The 18,572-nt window shown below is 39.3% G+C and overlaps 1 protein-coding gene and 1 pseudogene across 1 annotated transcript; both read right to left on the bottom strand.

Moving 5' to 3' along the window:
* Positions 1-5,594: 5,594 nt before the first annotated feature.
* Positions 5,595-5,898, bottom strand: LOC128566036 (U6 snRNA-associated Sm-like protein LSm3; annotated as a pseudogene).
* A 4,232-nt stretch (positions 5,899-10,130) lies between these two features.
* On the bottom strand, positions 10,131-11,099 carry LOC128564302 (olfactory receptor 9I1-like). Its single transcript, XM_053559796.1, has one exon. It carries the CDS (start codon positions 11,097-11,099, stop codon positions 10,131-10,133), a length of 969 nt encoding a protein of 322 aa, XP_053415771.1.
* Positions 11,100-18,572: the final 7,473 nt, after the last annotated feature.

Below are 18,572 nucleotides of genomic sequence, written 5' to 3'. Positions count from 1 at the left end.
GTTACCAAAAAAGATCAACCCTGGCAATTATTCCATTTTAGTTCAAAATATAAGTTTACCCAATTAAAATGGGGAGCTCCATCAGAAGCATCTGGCCACAATTCAATGTATTCCAAGCCACAATTAGGCAATTTAAGAATTACATGTTGTACACTGCTTTTGCTTATTTATTTTGTTCAGTTTTCCTTTTTCTATGGCAGGGATAAATGTTAACACTTTCCAGTTCATAAGATTTATTTTCAGTATTTGGAATTTTCTAAAGTCTTTAAAAACTCATGGGATTTGTGCTCCATTTATTACATGTTTTGGTTAAAGACTAAAGCTTTCTAGCTGATTCTGAATAAAATGCAACCAAAATTTTGAGAAAATGTTCACAGATGAGTGCAATACTCTCGCAGGTAACTTAGGTTGATTATGAAGTAGTAAGTGTTTAAAAAACATGAACACTTTTTCAATCTTGTGGACGAGAGATAGGAGAGAAACAGTGAGCTGCCATGCAGAAAGGCTTTTTGTTTTGTTTCTTTCGTATCCCACGTTGATCAAAAATTTTGTAACTCTATTTCTCTAACTGTGCCTATTCTGAAAATGGTTGCAAATTTTAACAACCAAAGCTTCTATTTTGATGGAAAGACAATCATGACTTCTGGGGATGCTCTTCTAAATTATGCACACCACAACTGATTCCAAATATGTAAGTGTTCTATTGCCTTCATAATTCAATAAGAATATTTTTTATCATGATTCTGTGTTTCACTGAAATTCGTTATCTGTATTATCAAAATACAAATACAACAGAAGTATACAACCTCAAAGTTGTCTTTGAGGTTGGTGTTTTCCAACTGAATTTATAACATTCAGGATAATTTCAGGTATTTTATCTTCGACAAAATGAATTTTCTTCAGCTTTACTTTGATAAATTGGATGCCAAAATCAAATTACTGGATTAACAAATGATTTTCTGTCAAAACATTTGATGATGCTGAGATCAGACTATCCTTATGTCACTGTGTTCAAAATTGTTCTTTTGCTATTGGAACACTAATTACCAAGTATTGCTTTACTATTTGTGCACAAAAAATTGGAATTAAAAAATGAGTTAAATTACCTTTGATTTGAGTGAAAAGTCATTGTTCAGAGAGGGAAGTGTAAACACAGCTGCTGCAGGGCTGTTTTAGATCATTATTATCAGGCACAGTCTTTGAAAGCGAGTCAGTCCTCACTGGTCTTCAGCAGATTCTTCACATCCTCCTGGACAGTACTTTGACTTCCACAGTGGATGATAAATACCAAGAAACATTTTGTGCAAAATACATGTTCATCATCAACTTTCTTGAGTAGCATGCGCTTCTATTTTTGGGGTTTATGATTACAGAGTGTGTTCATGGCAAAATATAAACGTGTTACCAAATAATACAATATATGACTGTGGCTTTGTACCATGCAAAAATTGACCAAACCACTGTAGTAAAAGCTCTCTAGATTCTCTACAGTGGGGCTTTTTCGTCCTTGTTTTCTGCACGTTTTCTATTTATACCTGAGAGACTGCCAGTGAACAACCCATCAGCGCAGCACGTACTGTGCACCATGTCTGGCTGGTGCACCCAGTGGCTGGCGGCTGCAGCATCCGTGTTGAATATTTCCCTCACTACGGCCTAAACCAGAGAAATTAGCCTCCATGCATCCTCGTGCTTCAGAGACTATTTTTGTTAAAACAGAGAACCGCTTGTGTTCTTTTCTTGGGCAAGAGATTTTAGTCTGGAAAGAAATCAGGAAAAGACAGAAAAGACATGACTGATTTGTCTTTTAGTATAAATACACATGCGTGTCGAAGTGACAACTCTGTTCACTGCAGACGTGTCTCACACAATTACAGGTGTGACCATGGGGAAGCTGGAAGCATAAAATGAAAGTCCATGGAACGAGTAATGACAAAAAATGAAAAATGTGGGACAAACGCTACATTGACCGGGGTGCCTGGACAACAGGCGTATATAGAGACTGTGCTGGGAAACTGTGAAACATGTTTACCTTTTTCTCCTCTTTCCTTACCCTCTGCTTCCTTCCCCCTCCCCTCTCTGTTCCACATCTTTCTTCCTCTTTCTTTCTTCTCCCTCTTCCTCTTCCCTCCCGCCCTCCCTTCTTTCCTTTTTCACAGAACTGGTTACCAAATACAGATTTTCTGTCATCAGCACTTTATTGAGGTTTAATTTACATACGGCATGTACAGCTGAATGAGTTTTAAAAATATGTATGCATGCCTATATAACCACCACAAAGATCAAAATATAGATTCGTAAACCCCAGAAAATCTCCTCTTGTCCCTTTCCAGACACTCCTCCTCCCCTTCTCTGCACAGACAACTCCTATTCTGATGTCTATTAACCATGGATGAGTTTGCCTACTTGAACTTCACATAAAATAAATCATGGAGTAGGTTCTTTTGTGTCTGGTTTAATTCATTCAACATAATACTTTTTTGAGATTTGTGCATGTTTTTGTCTGTGTAAATAGTTCATCCTTTTAAAAAATTGCTGAGTATGAATATACTACAATTTGTTTATCCATTTTCTGCCCCTACGCATGTGGGTTGTTTTAGTGTTGAGCTGTTGTGAAAAGCTGCTGTGGACATTCTTGGGAAGGTCTTTTTGGATGAACATATGCATTCATTTCTCTTAGCTAATGGAACATAGGATACATGTATATTTAACTTTATGAGAAACTGGCAAATGTTTTTTTTTTCCAAAGTCATACGATTTTATATTGACCATACCAAGTGTTGGAACCATATGAAGAAATCGTAACTCTGCCTTGTGGGTGGAAAGTCAAACGGAAAATCATTCTGGAAAGTAGCTTGGCAGTTGTTCAAATACTTAAACACGTACCTACCATAAAAGCCAATCATTCTACTTCGAGGTTTTTGCTGAAGAGAAATAAAAAGGCATCATATGGCCACACAGAGACTTGTGGATAAATGTTCATAGAAGTTATATTTGTATCAGGCAAAAATTGAAAACAAACTAAATGTTTACCCACAGGTGAATGAATAAACAAATTCTGATATAGCCATTAATAGTTAATGGAATGCCATTCAACAATAAAATCTAACTAATGTTGTAGGCAACTATATGGATGAATCTCAAGATAATTATGCTGAATAAAGGAAGATGAAAAATAAATGCTTTTGATTCAATTTATGTAAAACTCTAAAAGATGCAAACTAATCTGTAATGACCCAAAGCAAATGTTTGTAAGGGGCTGAGGAATGGGAGAGAGATGGATTACAAAGCTGAATGAAGATTTTTGGTTAATGGATTTGGTCTTTATATTGCTTGTGGTAATGGTGTGTATATACTGTATGGCAAAACTCATCACATTGTACACTTGGGTATGTGTAGTTTATTTTACATCAGTTGAGCCTCAGTAAAGCTAACTAAAAAACAAGTTAAGCATTCCTCCCTATTTTCTAGAGAGATAGGTGTAGAACTAGTATTTCTTCCTTCAATATTTGGGAGAAATCATCTCAACTTAGATTTTTTTTTTTTTCTCCTTTGCAGAGGGAGAGTGGAGAGAGACAGTTCTTAATTACAGATTCAATTTCTTTAACAGATATATGACATTTAGGTTCTAGTTCTTTTTGTTTTAGTATGTGAAAGTTATGTTTAATAAGGAATTGGTCTATTTTTTCTAAGTTGCCCAATTTATTGTGTTAATTGTAATGTCTCCTTATGGTTTATGATATCAGTAAGATCTGTAGTAATGTCCTTTTTTCATTTAGATTATTGGTTTTTATGACGTATAATAATCTTTTCAAGGAACCAAAATTTGTCTACGTTGCATCTTAAGGAATCTATTTTTATTAACAACTTTGTTGAGGTATAATTGATTTCACTTGTTTTCTATTTTATTGTTGTTTTCTCATTGTTAATACTTCTTTTATTTTATCTGGATTTAGTTTGATCTTCTTTTTCTAGCTTCTTGAGGTTAGAAGCTTAGATCATTGATTCTAGATGTTTCTTTCCTATTATAATTATTTACAACTCTTAATTCTGCTTTAGCATCATCCACAAATTTTCATGTTTATTTTCATTAGTGTTCAATTTAAAACATTTTCTTTATTTCCAGGCATGATCTATTCTTTGATGCATGAGTCATTTAGTAGTTTGTTGTTTATTTTTTTAATTGATTACTTGATTTACTAGTTCAATTCCATTGTCGTAAGAGAACATATTTAGTTTGATCTCAATCCTTTGTGATTCACTGAGACCCGAACAACATATGATCCTTTTTGGTACATGTTTTATGTACACGTGAATGGAATTTTGAGACTGCTGATTTTGGGTGTAGTATTTCATATATATCAATTAGGTAGGTTGCTCAATAGTGTTTAAATTTTCTCTATCCTTACTGATTTTTTTTGCCTACATTTTCTATACATTACTGAGAAAGAAGTGTTAAAATATCCAACTTTATACTTCCTTCCTGTATTTTGAAGTATGTTATTGAGTGCATAGGTATGTATGGTTGTTATGACCTCCTGATAAATTAGTCACATTGTCATTATGGAATGTTTTTATCGATCTCTAGAGATAACACATAGCAAAGTCTCTTTTGTCTGATTTTATTTTAACTTTTTTTTTTTTTTTGAGGCAGGAGAATTGCTTGAGCCCAGGAGTTTGAGGTTGCTGTGAGCTATGGTGCCACAGTGTTCTATCCAGGATGACTGAGTGAGACTCTTGTCTTCCCCCCAAAATTAATTAAATTAAATTAAATTAAAGTAGATGAAAATTAAAAATAAAAAAGTAGCTGAAAGAGAGGACTTGACATGTTACTAAAATATAGAAGTGATAAGTACCCGAGGTTATGGATACCCCAAATACCCAATTTGATCATTATATATTCTGTGCATATAAAAACCACTGTCATGTGACCCAGAAATATATAAAATGTTATGTATCAATAAAAGGTAAAAATGGTAAAACTTAAAAACAACTTTTTTCCTTTTTTAAATTATTAAATCATAGCTGTGTACACTAATGCAATCTCTTTTAACTTTTGAAAAAAGAGTTCTGCATCTTGGTGTTCACATTTATTGGAAGTGTTGTAGAAAAATAAAAATGACATATAGCTTAAGGAGTTGTGAGTTATCTACCAATTAGCTCATTTCAGGAGGGGAAGAATCCTTAGGTCATTTCTTTTTTTATTATTATAGATCATAAATACATTTATGCCCATTTCAGTGTGTTGATTATTTGTACAAATTGGAGTGCTTACATCATACTAATCAGCCTAGCTTTCATCTCATTCACCCAATTATAGCATTAGGACATTTGTGTTCTACACACGATAGAACCAACTTGGACTTGCAAGGTGCTCCATAGTTGTGGTCCCCCTACTATTCCTCCCACCCCTCCCCCTCCGTCCCCCTCCCCTTCCCTTCTTCGTCATAGCCTAAAGTTGTATTTCATTTTTCATATGCAAGTGTGAGTTATTATAAATTTCTTAATATCGAAATGTACACAGGTTTCTCTTTTGAATGTTGTGCACATTTAAAGAGGCAATTGGGCAAAGTCTCCTTCAGGATAAATTCTTTGTTTCAGCCACCTCTCAATGGAGGGGCAAGCAGGACAATGCCATCTCCTCGGACAAAGAGCATGGGAATATTCCATTTTATTGATGTATGTATCTCTTCGTATGTTTCTTCATGAATTTCTGTAGTAGTCACAGTTTCCTCCACATCTCTCGATATATTTGTATGTTGATCATAAGCATGTAATCTGCCCTGAAGCTCTTGGTCATTTCTCATTTTCACATGAATTCACTCATCCAGGCCGAGTGATAAGATCCAGAGGCTCCTTTGCAGTGCTGGTTGTTTGTTTCTGGTCCATGTTGTCTGCCATGCTTCAAACCCTTCTTTTGTCTAATATTAACATAGCCACCCTGGCTTTCTTATGCTTAGGGTTTGCATGACATATTATTTTCCATATTTTTTTTTTGAGACAGACTCTCACTATATTGCCCTCTGTAGAGTGCGGTAGCATCACAGCTCACAGCAACTTCAAACTCTTGGGCTTAAGTGATTCTTTTGCCTCAGCCTCCCAAGTAGCTGGGACTATTTTTTTTGTTTGTTAAGCAGTTCCGGGCTGGATTCGAACCCACCAGCCCCGGTGCATGTGGCTGGCACTCTAGCCACTGAGCTGTGGGTGCTGAGCCATTCTTTTATTTTCAATACATCTGTGTCTTTACCTTTGAATGGTGTCCCTTCTAAATAGCATGTAAACAGAGGTTCTTATCAATGTTTTTAATTTGTGACATTTTTGTCTTTTCATTGGAGTGAGTGATTCTTTTTTATATTTTATTTATATATTAAATAATTAATTAATTAATTAATTTTGAGACAGAGTCTCACTCTGTCACCATGGGTAGAGTACTATGTTGTCATAGCTCACAGTAACCTCAAACGCTTGGGCTCAAGTGATTCTCTTGCTTCAGCCTCCCTAGTAGCTGGGGCTATAGGTACCAGCCACAACACCTGGCTAGTTTTTCCATTTTTAGTAGAGACAGGGTCCAAGTCTTGCTCAGGGTGGTCCCGAACTCCTGAGCTAAAGCATTGCACCCGCCTCGGCCTCTCAGAATGCTAGGATTACAGGCGTGAGCCACTGCACCCAGCCATTTCTTTATATTTAATGTGATTAAATGTGTCTTTTACCTGGTGGTATGTTTTTTATTTGTGAAATTTGCTCTTTGCTCTCTTGGCTATCCTTTCCTGTCCTGTTTGCTATTAGTTCCGCATTTTTTTCTTTCTTTTAGTATTCTGTTTTATGTCCGCTTTTGGCTTTTTAGTCATACTTGTTTATGTCATGCTTATTATTACTTAGGTTTTAAAGCAGTTGCTCTAAAGTCACAATATGCATTTTTTTTGGTGAGTGATTACTTCCAAATTTAGTGTCTTAAAACAACACGCGCTTATCTACTCATGATATCCAGCGAATCAGATCAGCTGGGGGCCTCAGTTCTATACAGTGCAGGGTGATGACCCAGACAGGTGGGCTGGGCTGTTCAGATCTCTCGCTCCAGGCAGTCTGTGTCTCATCCTTAGGGTGCCACCCTGGGGCAGCATTTCAAGGCAGTGAGAGCAAAAGCTGCAAGGCCTCTTAGGACCTTGGCTCAAAACTCACCCAGCATAGCTACATCTCATGGTCCGTGTAGACCGGCTAATTCAAGCAGAGGGGAAGTAAGTTCTAACCCTCAAGGGAGGAGCTCCAGAAAATAAATGGCTATTTTCGCCTATCACTTAATGGTTGCTCTAAGAATGATAATACATACTCTTAATTTATTGCAAATTACCTTGAGTTGATTTTATAATGGTACAATTCCATTTCCTTCCTCCACTTGCTCTTTGTATTATAATTGTCACTTATTTTGCTTTTGTATGTGTTATGAAGGTCATCATACATTGTTATTATTTTAATTTTTACAAATCTTATTGTAAACAGTCCCAATATTTTCTTAAAGATTTGAAAAAGGAGTCTTTACTATTTATACATGTTTGTTCTTTATGTTTTTTCCCTTTCCTGTAGATATAGGCATCTATATTTGGTACCATTTCTCTTTTATTTATAATCTGTACATTTATATTTAATATTTCTTAAAGTTTGGGTCTGTATGCTGCCAACTATCTCTTTCAGCTTCAATTTATCTGAAAATGTCTATTTGACATTCATTGTTGAATGATATTTCCACTGGATATAGAATTCTACATTTTCATTGAAAGATGAATGGATAAAGAAAACGTGGTGTGTGTGTGTGTGTGTATGCAATGGAATATTATTTAGCCATAAAAAGAATAAATTGTGTCATTTGAAGTAGCATAGATGGAACTGGGAGACATTATGTTAAGAAAAACAAGCTGGGCACAGAAAATGTCAAATATTCTCACTCATACATGGAAACTAAAAGAATTGATCTCATGGAGGTCAACCTATGTCCAAGAGTTCCAATTATTTTACATTCTTGCCTATATGTATTTCTTTTTTCCTCTTTTTTTATTGGCCCTGAAATGTTATCTCATTGTGGTTTTTATTTGCTTTTCCCATATGATTAGTGATGCTGAGCACCTTTTCATATACCTGCTGGCCATTTGTAGGTAGTTTTTGGAGAAGTAACTATTCAGTTTCCTTGTGTTTTTTTTTTTTTCCATTGTGCCTTTTTTAATTGATTTTTTTACAATGAAATGTATGGAGTTCCTTACACAGTAGAACCTCTGTAAGTTGACCACCCAAAGGACTGTAACAAATTGGTCAACACACTGAGGCAGTCAACATGAGGAACTAGGCCTACTGTACTATACGTACCTGTGGTGCATGTCTAATCTATGAAAATTAGGTCAACTGAAGGAGGTGGTCAGCTATATAGGTTCTATTATATATTTTAGAAATTAACTCCTTATAAAATATAAAATTTGCAAATATTTTCTCCCATTCCACAAATTGCGTTTTTACTCTATTGATTGCTTGCTTTGCTGTGATGAAGCTTTTTGGTTTGATGTAATCCCACTTGTCAATTTTTGATTTTTTTTGATCTGTGCTTTTAATGTCATATTCAGACATCATTGCCAAGACCAATGTCATGAAACTTTCCCCCCTGTGTTTTCTTCTAGGAGTTGTATAGTTCCAGGTCTTACCTTTAAGTTTTTAATCTATTTCATGTTGATTTTTGTGTATGCATAAGATAGGGTCCCATTTCATTCTTGCACATGGATATCCAGTTTTCCCACTACCACTTGTTAAAAAGACACTATCTTTTCCACATCACATATTCTTGGCACCCTTGTTAAAGCTTAATTGTCTATGTGTGTGTGAATTTGGATTTATTTCTGATCTGTCTTTTGTGTTCCATTGATCCATATATCTGTTTTTATGCTAGTAGCATACTGTTTAAATTACTGTAGCTTGGTAACGTATTTTGAAATCAGTAAGCTTATTCTTTTTTTTTTTTTCCTCAAGATTGTTTTGGCAATGCTGGATCTTTCATTGTTCCAAATACCTTTTAAGATTTTTTTTTTGGGGTATTTTTATAAGAAAAGCCATTGGAGTTTTGACAGGAATAGTGTTGAATATGTAGATTGCTTTAGGTAATATGGACATTTTGATAATATTAATTCTGTCAGTCCAGGAATGAGGGATGATTTTACATTGATTTTTATCTTCTTTATCTCTTTTATGAGTGTCTGGTAGTTTTCAATATGCCAGAAGCAGCAATTTAGAGAAGAGACTATTAAGTGAAGCATTAGGACTCTGTCTTCAAGGAGTTCACCCTCTGGTGGGGGCAGTAATTGCTTACTTCCCTAACCACAGGGACTCTTGCTTCCTGAGAAGGTAATACTGAGTATGACTATTTGCTACAGGTCTATCATCGCTGACTTTGCAGACCCTGGGAGTGCGTCTATTGAGAGTAAGTAATTTTTATGAGTCAGGCACTATGTTTAGAAGGAGAACAAACAAAGGAATTAGAGATCAGAATCTAGAGAATTGTCACTTGAGAAGTGCACATTATAGACCTGAAGATATTAGAAATCATTTAGGAAGACATGAGAGGAGGGGTAGCCAAAAGAAAGCAACCTTTCCCTTACTCCTCTAACCTATACCAATTATAAATTTGATTGGGTTCATAGGTTTGTTTTTATCAACTTCTTCATAATGAGTTGACAGATTACCCATATCATAAATCAAAAAAGCAACTCTTATTCTTCCATTCGTACACTTTACAGCAATAATTTTTTACCAAGAGTAAAAATCAGAGTCCGTGAGCCCAGTGACAAAAGGATAAATAAGGGGCAAATGGGAAAACTGAAGAATGGTGAGTTGGAGGTGGGAGGATGGATGTGGTGATCAGGTTGGTTATGACCGTGTACTTTTAACCTCTGTGATGTCAGAGAGTATTCCTAGATCCCAGAAAGTTTGGGAGCATGAAAGAGGGAGAAGGGAAAGAAAAGGGAGGTGGAAGTCATCCAAATGAATGTCACCTGCCTGCTTCCAGGTGGTAAACAAAGCTACCTGTTGTCCACTCTCAGGGGCAAGTACCCTGTGGTGTTGGTGCCCATCAGAATCTGAAGATCCGGGGAGATGATGGGTCAGGACGAAGGACCCTCACCTAAAGCTACGTTCTTTGGGAGCTGGAGTTTTCCAATGACTTTTCTGAATCCAGCTTTTACGTCTTTGTTCCTCAGACTGTAGATCAAGGGGTTCAGCATAGGGATGATGACAGTGTAAAAGACAGAAACAATCTTGTCCTCTGCTGGGGATTTGTCTGAGTTACTTCTCTGGTACATGAAGGCAAGTGTCCCAAAGAAGAGGACAACAGTGATGAGGTGGGAGGTGCAGGTGGAGAAGGTCTTGGCTCGTGCCCCAGCAGACTTCACTCTCAGAATGGCTCTGATGATGAGCATATAGGAGATCAGGATGATCAAGACATTGGCCAGGAACATGAATTTTGCAAAAAAGAGAATGACAATCTCATTTTGTGTCATGCTGCTGCAGGCGAGCTTCAGCAGGGGTGGGAGGTCACAGAAGAAGAAGTCGATCTGATTGTCATGACAGAAGGACAGGGTGAAGGTACACGTGGTACGCAGAATGGCCCCCGAAACCCCACAGAGGTAGGCACCAGCCAACAAGCCCCTGCAGGTGCCTGGAGTCACAATCACGGTGTAGCGCAGTGGACTGCTGATGGCGACAAAGCGGTCATAAGCCATCACCGCCAGCAGGTAACACTCTGTGCCTGCACAGAGGGTGAAGAGAAAGAACTGGGCAGCACAGCGGCCGTAGGAGATAACTGTTTTCTCTGTGGCCAGTGTGGCCAGAATCTGAGGGGTGATGACCGAGGCGTAGCCGGCATCCAGCAGGGCAAGGTGGCTCAGGAAGAAGTACATGGGGGTGTGGAGTCGCACATCCACTCGGATTAGAATGATCAGTCCCACATTCCCCAGAATAGTGACAAAATAGAAACAGAGAAACACCAAGAAGAGCAGAACAGCCAGCTCAGGGTGGTCAGTGAAGCCCACCAGAATGAACTCTGTCACAGTGGTGAGGTTCTGTTCGGCCATAGGCTCCGTGTAGCTGGTTGGCGTGGAGAGAATGGAGTCGGAGGTTTCGGAATTGAGGGTCTTTCTTTCTTCAGTGTCAGGTGTTAGGTAAATGTCACAGGTGTTCCTGCTCAGAGACAGAAGAAAATATCATTAAGGACCCAGACCTGCAGTTATTATCATTCCCCTGTACCCTCCCTGTACCCCTCCTGAAATTGGGCCTGGGTCAGTATTTCTTCAAATTCACTTGCTAATTATCTGGAACGGTCTTTAAGACCAGAGAACCATGGACTATCAAAATGGGAAGGGATGAGTATAGAGTCTCTCTCTTCTAGAACATCCCCCACAGATTATCATCTAGCCCAGGAATGCATCAGGCTGCCACTTCCGGTCTCTTAGGCTGTGCCTGAGTGACAGAGCATTGTCAAATGCAGGGCCCTGAGTTAATTCTTTGTGCAATGGGGACTCCCTGGCCACTCCACCTTTGAAAAATCCTGCCTGTTAGAAAGCCAAATTGCTCTTTCTGTACCTTCTACACATTGGTATTATACTTGGTTCTGCATATGGGTAAAACCATTCTCTTCCCAGACTGACAATGATAATGTCCATTTTTATCAAACATTCACAGTTACTCCAACAATTCCTTGTGAGTACTTTTGTAACCTATTTTTGCTCTCCTATGAACCAGGTCATCATCTGTCTTAAATCTCTTTTCTCGAGGACCTAGGAGAGAAAGTGATTCTGTGAAACCTTTAGATTCCACATTAGTAATGTGGACATTTCTACATTAACTTAATGATTGGTTCCTCCCAATAATCCTGGAATAGCCAATGTGAGTTTCACTCTTAAAATGTGTTATCTGAGGTTCAGACAGTTAAACTGACTTATCAAAGAATAAATTGCAAGTGCGGACGCCAGGATTCAAACTGTCATGTCGTGACTCTAACACACTGTGTGTCTCACCGTCCTGCACGGGTCCTCTTGCCCATAAGCCGTCTGTGTGTACTTTCCTTTTTAGTGTCTGTACTCTAGAGGTGGTTTGCGGAAAGGGGGTGTATAGTATTTGATAGAACCAGTTTTCTAGAGAAATCAGGTTGATCCTTCCCTCTCTGGTAGCGAGTGAGTTTCCCTGCCGGCCACTTGTGGCTCTGGGCTTTGTTCTCCAGGACCACATCTCTGGGCAGTGGGGTGGAGGCCACTCCATCCGGGTTTCCAAGACTCTCTGGGAAGCTGGTTGGGGTCAGGTTTAAGGACTCCTTTGTGAAATATAGGGTTCCTACTAGCCATGGAACGTCGATAGAAACTGTCGAGGCTGCCTGTTGATTTTGATCCTGGGAATTCCATGGGTCATAAGGCAAAATCGAAGTCCTGCTATTTCAGACTTAGAGACAGTACCAGATTCCTCAAGTTCTAACAATTAGCAACCCCACTAATGTGTGGAAATCAATGCATATCAGATTTGATGAGCAGTAGCTTGTGTGTACAACCCTGGTTTCTCTCTTCGGTCCCATCTCCTGTGACGGGGTCTAATGGAAACTGAGGACCGAGGGAAGTCCCAGATACTGAACTTGAGGAGATTCTAGGGTCCTTAAGAGCAGGGATTTATACATTTTCCTCCACAGCACTGCTGTTACGGTGGTGATTCTGTCCTGCAACTGTCTGCTCCCGTTGTTTTTGAATCTTCCCATTGTTTTTGTCTATCAAAGGAGTTTCCCATATTTTTGAATCTTCTCTGCATCCTCATAAATACAACTTAAGCGTGGCTGCAGCTCATCACCTCCTGGAGGTCCATCAGCTTTGGCTCCATTGAAACAGAAAAATTATTTTAGGATATCTTAATTTAAATACCTTAAAAACAGATTTGGACTTATTTAGATTTTTTTTTTTCTTTTGGAGTGCTCAGTACATAAATTAAAAAGTGGAAGGTATGTAGCCAGCCTGCATACTGTCTGCTATGTCTGCAGGGACAGTTATATGACAGAAAATGTAGCTTTTATGCCTTCAGCCTGGGTTGTGATTGAGGCTGAGACTGTGGCATTTCTTCTTGACTTGTCCACACTGTGGCCATAACTTATTCTGGAACATTCTACGGTAGACATCTTGAATTATCTCTCAAGTCTATTATCTTATTTTATGATTTGATAACTGCCTCTCTTGAGGCAGTATTTGCCATCATTATCTAGCCACAGAATATTTTTTTTTGTGTGGAAATTTGGTGGTCTGTGCTTTATCCTTTTTTTTTTTTTTTTGTGATCTATCTTTTAGGACATGCTGGACTTGATGACCTCACAGGACTTTCTTTTTGCTGTTTCTGAATCAGAAGTTTCTTTGAAGCTCTTAAAAGATTACTCTGAACATTTCCATATGTGAACTAAATAACCACAAATTCATATTTCTAAATATTCATATGCCTTATAAATGTATAGCAATATCTCGCTACCCAGTAGGATTTAGGCTGTCATGACTGGCCAACCACAGCACTTTTTCCCCCAAGAATGGTCACAATCTTTTAGTCCAGCCCTTGGACACGTCCCATTAAACTTGCACAGCTTTGTTCACTCAGCTCAAGAACAGACACTGTCATGCTCTGATTGGCCTCGTTTGCCGAGAGGGATACGTTCATCTGGCAGCTCTCTCCTGGAGAGTGGTGGCTGCAACTTGCAATGTCCCAGTGATTGTCTCAGTGGGAAAACCTACATTATTCTAAGAACATCCTGGAAGCCCCAAGCTTGCCTGTCAGTTTCCTTGTCCACTTCTGTCTGACGTCCTGTGTTTGAATGTGGCATGGTGAACAGGCAAGCATCGGGGTGACTCTTTGGTGCTCAGGGGTCACTGTGCACAGGGTGCTCAGAGTGGGCTCAGTGAGGCCCAAGACACTGGGAGTGGTGGCTCACCATTTTCCTCTCCATGCTTGAGGAAAGTACCCAAGATCCTCCCCGGAGACACAGAACCCTTGCGATGGAAAGGACCCGGCCGCTTTCCAGCCCTGCTCCTCAGAGCCTCGGCTTTCCTCAGTTGTCTCAAAGGGACACAGCAGTGGGATGGGAAGGGACGGCCGAGCAGGTGAGATGCCGCCACCTCAGCCTCATCTCCAGACAAAGCAGCAATTCTCCCAACTCTGGTAAACAACGAGGTGCTTCATTTCTTTTGGGAACAGGATTCCATTGTTTAAAAAAAAGATTCGAATGCACTTGGTTTACTACATTTTCTTCATTTGCCAGATGAGAGAATGGAAGCCCAAGAAGAAATAACTTTTACCCGGTGTGTTGGAAAATATTCCCTTCCAAATTTATCTCTGTGGGCCCTCAAAACTGGAGTCCCATTTGGTGCCTCAGGAAAGACCACAAAGTCATAAAAGTACAAACCAGAACACACACAGCCAGGATGGGGCTGCCGGGAAGGGAGACTGTTGCTCCACAGCTGGGACGCTCTGAGGCCAGGAAACAGCACTTGTCAAAAATCATTCCCTCCGTCATGGTACTTTCTTTCTGGAACACCCATTTCCACATCATCTTCTCAAGAGCTTCTTGTTGCAAATGTCTTTCTCTCTGACCTTCCCGAGCTGAGAACAACGCCTTAGAGGGAGCTGGCCCATTCTGAGTCCGTGCTCTGAGCACTCAGTGATAGAGTGGTGTCCGGGGAGTACTAATATCTGTGTACCAACCATTGTTCCCTGCATTTGACAAATTTGTTACTGATTCCTGCCTCAGCAAGGCAGCAATTCCTGTGCTTGCTTTATGGAAGTCAGAATTGAAGGCTGGGGAAAATAAAAACGCATCTAAAAGGCCACACAGAGAAAATGTAAATTCTGTTAAAAAAAAATCGGGAAAGCACGTTCAGTAGTCTCTGGAACATGTTTTTTCACCCCACGTAATGTAGTTACAGGGTTTACATTACCTCATAGAGAGCTGGTCGGCAGTGCTCCTGAGACGGACTTCTACAAAGCACTGTTAATATTTTCTCCTGTTTTCTGAGCAGGTCCAAGGAAATATCTGTGAGGATCTGAAACCCACAGAAAGGTAGTTACCTAATCTTCCTGAATCACTGAGTTCTCTGATTCACTGGCGTCCTCTGGCTGTTTGATCCTTATGTGGATATCACCTCAGATGTCGCTCATGTACAAAGGTGATAATGATAAAATGAAAGACAGAGAAACCCTCTCTCTTTCTTCACAATTCACTGTGATGATTTACCTGCCTTTAGTGGGGGCTGTGTGAGCCCTGGCTTGTCTGCAAGTCACAAATGACTGAGTGAGACCGGGCTTCCAATTTCTGGGGGAAGCCAGCTCCCCTCAGCTAGAGCTGACTGCAGGGGTGTTATAGTCTTGCCTCTCTTCTTCTAGGTAAGCAAACAATGGGCCTGGGGATTAAAAGGCTCAGGGGTAAGTGGCAGACCCTGAATGACATCATTCCCGTGTTCCTCCATGTGCTCTGTGGGGAATGAGTGTTGTCATCTCTGAGCTACTGCCTTCAATGCTGGGAAGAAATGGAGGGAGAATGCAGGCCTACTATTATTTTTTGATTTATTTTTATTTTCTGAGACAGAATTCATGAGGAAGCAGGCCCAGAGGGGTTGTGCGTCTCACCTGAGGTCACACAGCTTCTCAGCTGGCTGCTGGAGGCTGTGTGCAGTGATCAGTGAAGGTCAGGGGAGAAGTCTGGGACTATCCGGCTACTGTGTGGGTTTGATCACTTTGGTTTTATCTATTAGACCGGTTTGCTCAGGGTTTCAGCTTCCTTCTAGACCCAGTTTGAACTAGTTTGAATTTCACCCCTTCTGGGGAGTCTGACTGAATTCCTCAGAGGCAGTTCTTCAGACCCCTGTGGGCCCTCCATGGCTCCCTGAGACCAGGCTTTCTTCAGTTTAACCACCTGTTTTCCAGAATGTTCTCTGGGATAAATGTTCAGACCTATAGGATATTTAGCTTTGGTATAAAGAAAGATTGCTTAGAAACTTGAAACTTGGGAATTGCCAAGAGAGTTGATTTTAAGTGTTCTCATCACAAAAAAAGGTACGAATGTGAGATGATGTATGTTAATTAGCCTGATTTAGCAGTTCTACAGGGTTTACGTACATATATATCAAAGCATTGTGTTGTATACCACAAATAGTGTCTATACAATTTCCTTTTTTTTTTTTTTGAGACAGAGTCTCATTCTGTTACCCTGGGCAGAGAGTGCCGTGGCATCATAGCTCACAGCAACCTCAAACTCTTGGGCTCAAATGATCCTCCTGCCTCAGCCTCCTCAGTAGCTGGAACTACAGGCACCTGCCACAACTCAGCTAATTTTTCTGTTTTTAGTAGACATGGGGTCTTGCTCTTGCTGGTCTTGAATTCTTGAGCTCAAGCCATCCATCTACCTTGGACTTCCTGAGTGCTAGGATTATAGGCGGAACCACTGCAGCTAGCCCGATAGTGCACATACAATTTCTGTCAATAAAAATAAAAGGAAAGACAGCTTTAATGGTGGAAAATTAGTCACAACATCAGAGCAAGAAAAAGTCATTACTGAGGAGGAGCCTCTTAGTACCCCTAGAATACTACCGTGTTGTTGCCATGGAAAGAGGGGTGTGTGAAGAGGGGTGTGTGCTGCCGTCTGCCGTGGACACAGGACCCATGCTCAGGCCTTCATCCTAGCTTAGGGGTGGGAAGCAAGTTAATCTATTTGTTTGCATTTTTGTTGCAAAATATAATGTACACAAAAATAAACTACATAAAATGGCTACAGTTTAATAAAAAATTATAAAACAGATACCGGGTAATCACTATCAGACCAAGATAAGTAGAATACTTTCTTTCTCCAGAAGTTCTTAGGAGGCCTTCCCCTTCTCAATTCCCACTTGCTCCTGTATCTTGGCTGTGGTTATAATCATTTACATTTAATGTAAACCTTTGTCATTTGTGTACATATCCCTAACAGTATGACTTTGTGAAGCCTATTTTTGAAAAAACAATATGTAGTTGATTCTAGTTGCTTTCTTTAATAAGATAAATATTTCTTTCTTTCTCCCATGAAAGACTCCTGGAGATGGGGCAGCTCATAGAGTGGATTAAAAATGTCCTCAGGACCTTAGGCATCTCTTTTTTCTTGCTCTGTTGACTTCTATCTGTTGAATTCATTTTTAAGGCCACCTTCTGGTCCACAGTAGCTGGCAGGTCTCCAGCCATCACACCTACACTCCAGGCCATAAGAATAAAAAAACTGCAGGCAACCATCTTGAATTTTGTGCTATTATAGCAATGCTTTACAAACATTCATACCCATATCCTGGGGTGCACGGGTGAGAGTTTTTCTAGTGCAGCAGTTCTCAGCCAGTGGGTTGTGACCCCTTCATAACAATGAAAATAGATCCTGCATATCAGACATTTACATTATGATTCATAACAGTAGCAAAATTACAGTTATGAAGTAGCAATGAAAATAATTTTATGGTTGGGGGTTGCCACAACATGAGGAACTGTATTAAAGGGTTGCATCATTAGGAGGCATTAGGAAGGTCGAGAACCACTGCTAACCTGTTTCCCCGAAAATAAGACATCCTCCGAAAATAAGACCTACTTACAGGAAAGATAAGACGTCCCCTGAAAATAAGTCCTAGCGCATCTTTGGGAGAACACCTTAAAATAAGACACTGTCTTATTTTCGGGGAAACAGGGTAGTGTGTATTGCTAGGCTACTGGAATAGCTGGGTCACTGCTTACATGTATCTTTTATTTTTTTTTAATTTTTTTTAGTCTTTTTTTATATTTATGTATCTTTTATTTTTAAAGAAAAATGTCAAATTGTTTTATAAATATGTTAAACCAATTCATGCTATCCATTTTTCATATCCTTGTCAACATGGTGGAGGCATACTTTTAAATTTTTTGCTAATCTACTGAGCATATTTTGGTTTTGTGTTCAGATTTTCCCGATCACTAATGAGAATAAGCATCTCTTCATAGGTTTAGTGGCTACTTGGATATTCCCTACCCTTGGTCAACCTGATTTTCTGTTCTGAATCTCTTCTACATGCTCAGCTTCATAATGCCCAATGGAAAGTTGTTATTAGCCTAACATAGGTCAGGTGTTTATTTCTGCATCATTCATCTGCCACGTGTGTCGTGGGTCATTTTAATAAAATGGTTGTTTCCATATGGAGGAACAAGGAAGATCAACTTCTCATAAAATCAAGGTTGGGTAGAGGTGTTCATTGGGCACCAAATGACCTATTCAATTAAAAGATGCATCCTCAATTAAAAGATGCAAATAAATGCATCCCTCACCTCCTCAATTAAATACTTGTTTGCTTTATTCCTTAGAGCAGAGGATCAGGTTGTTCATTTTCCTCAGGACACACCCGTCATCGACTTTCATGATCATTGTCCTGTGATTCATTTCTTTTCTTTTTTTAATTTATTTATTTTTATTGTTAAATCATAGCTGTGTACATTAGTGCAATCAAGGGGTACAATGTGCGGGTTTCATATATAATCTGAAATATTCTCTTCAA

The sequence above is a fragment of the Nycticebus coucang genome, chromosome 14 (genome assembly GCF_027406575.1).
Source record: "Nycticebus coucang isolate mNycCou1 chromosome 14, mNycCou1.pri, whole genome shotgun sequence".
Classification (NCBI taxonomy): domain Eukaryota; kingdom Metazoa; phylum Chordata; class Mammalia; order Primates; family Lorisidae; genus Nycticebus; species Nycticebus coucang.
The sequence above is the reverse complement of the archived record's forward strand: the minus strand, read 5'-3'. Positions and strand labels throughout refer to the sequence as shown.

What these genes read in the sequence shown, in the direction of transcription:
- LOC128564302 (XM_053559796.1), bottom strand. Translation starts at nt 11,099, where the DNA reads ATGGCCGAACAGAACCTCACCACTGTGACAGAGTTCATTCTGGTGGGC.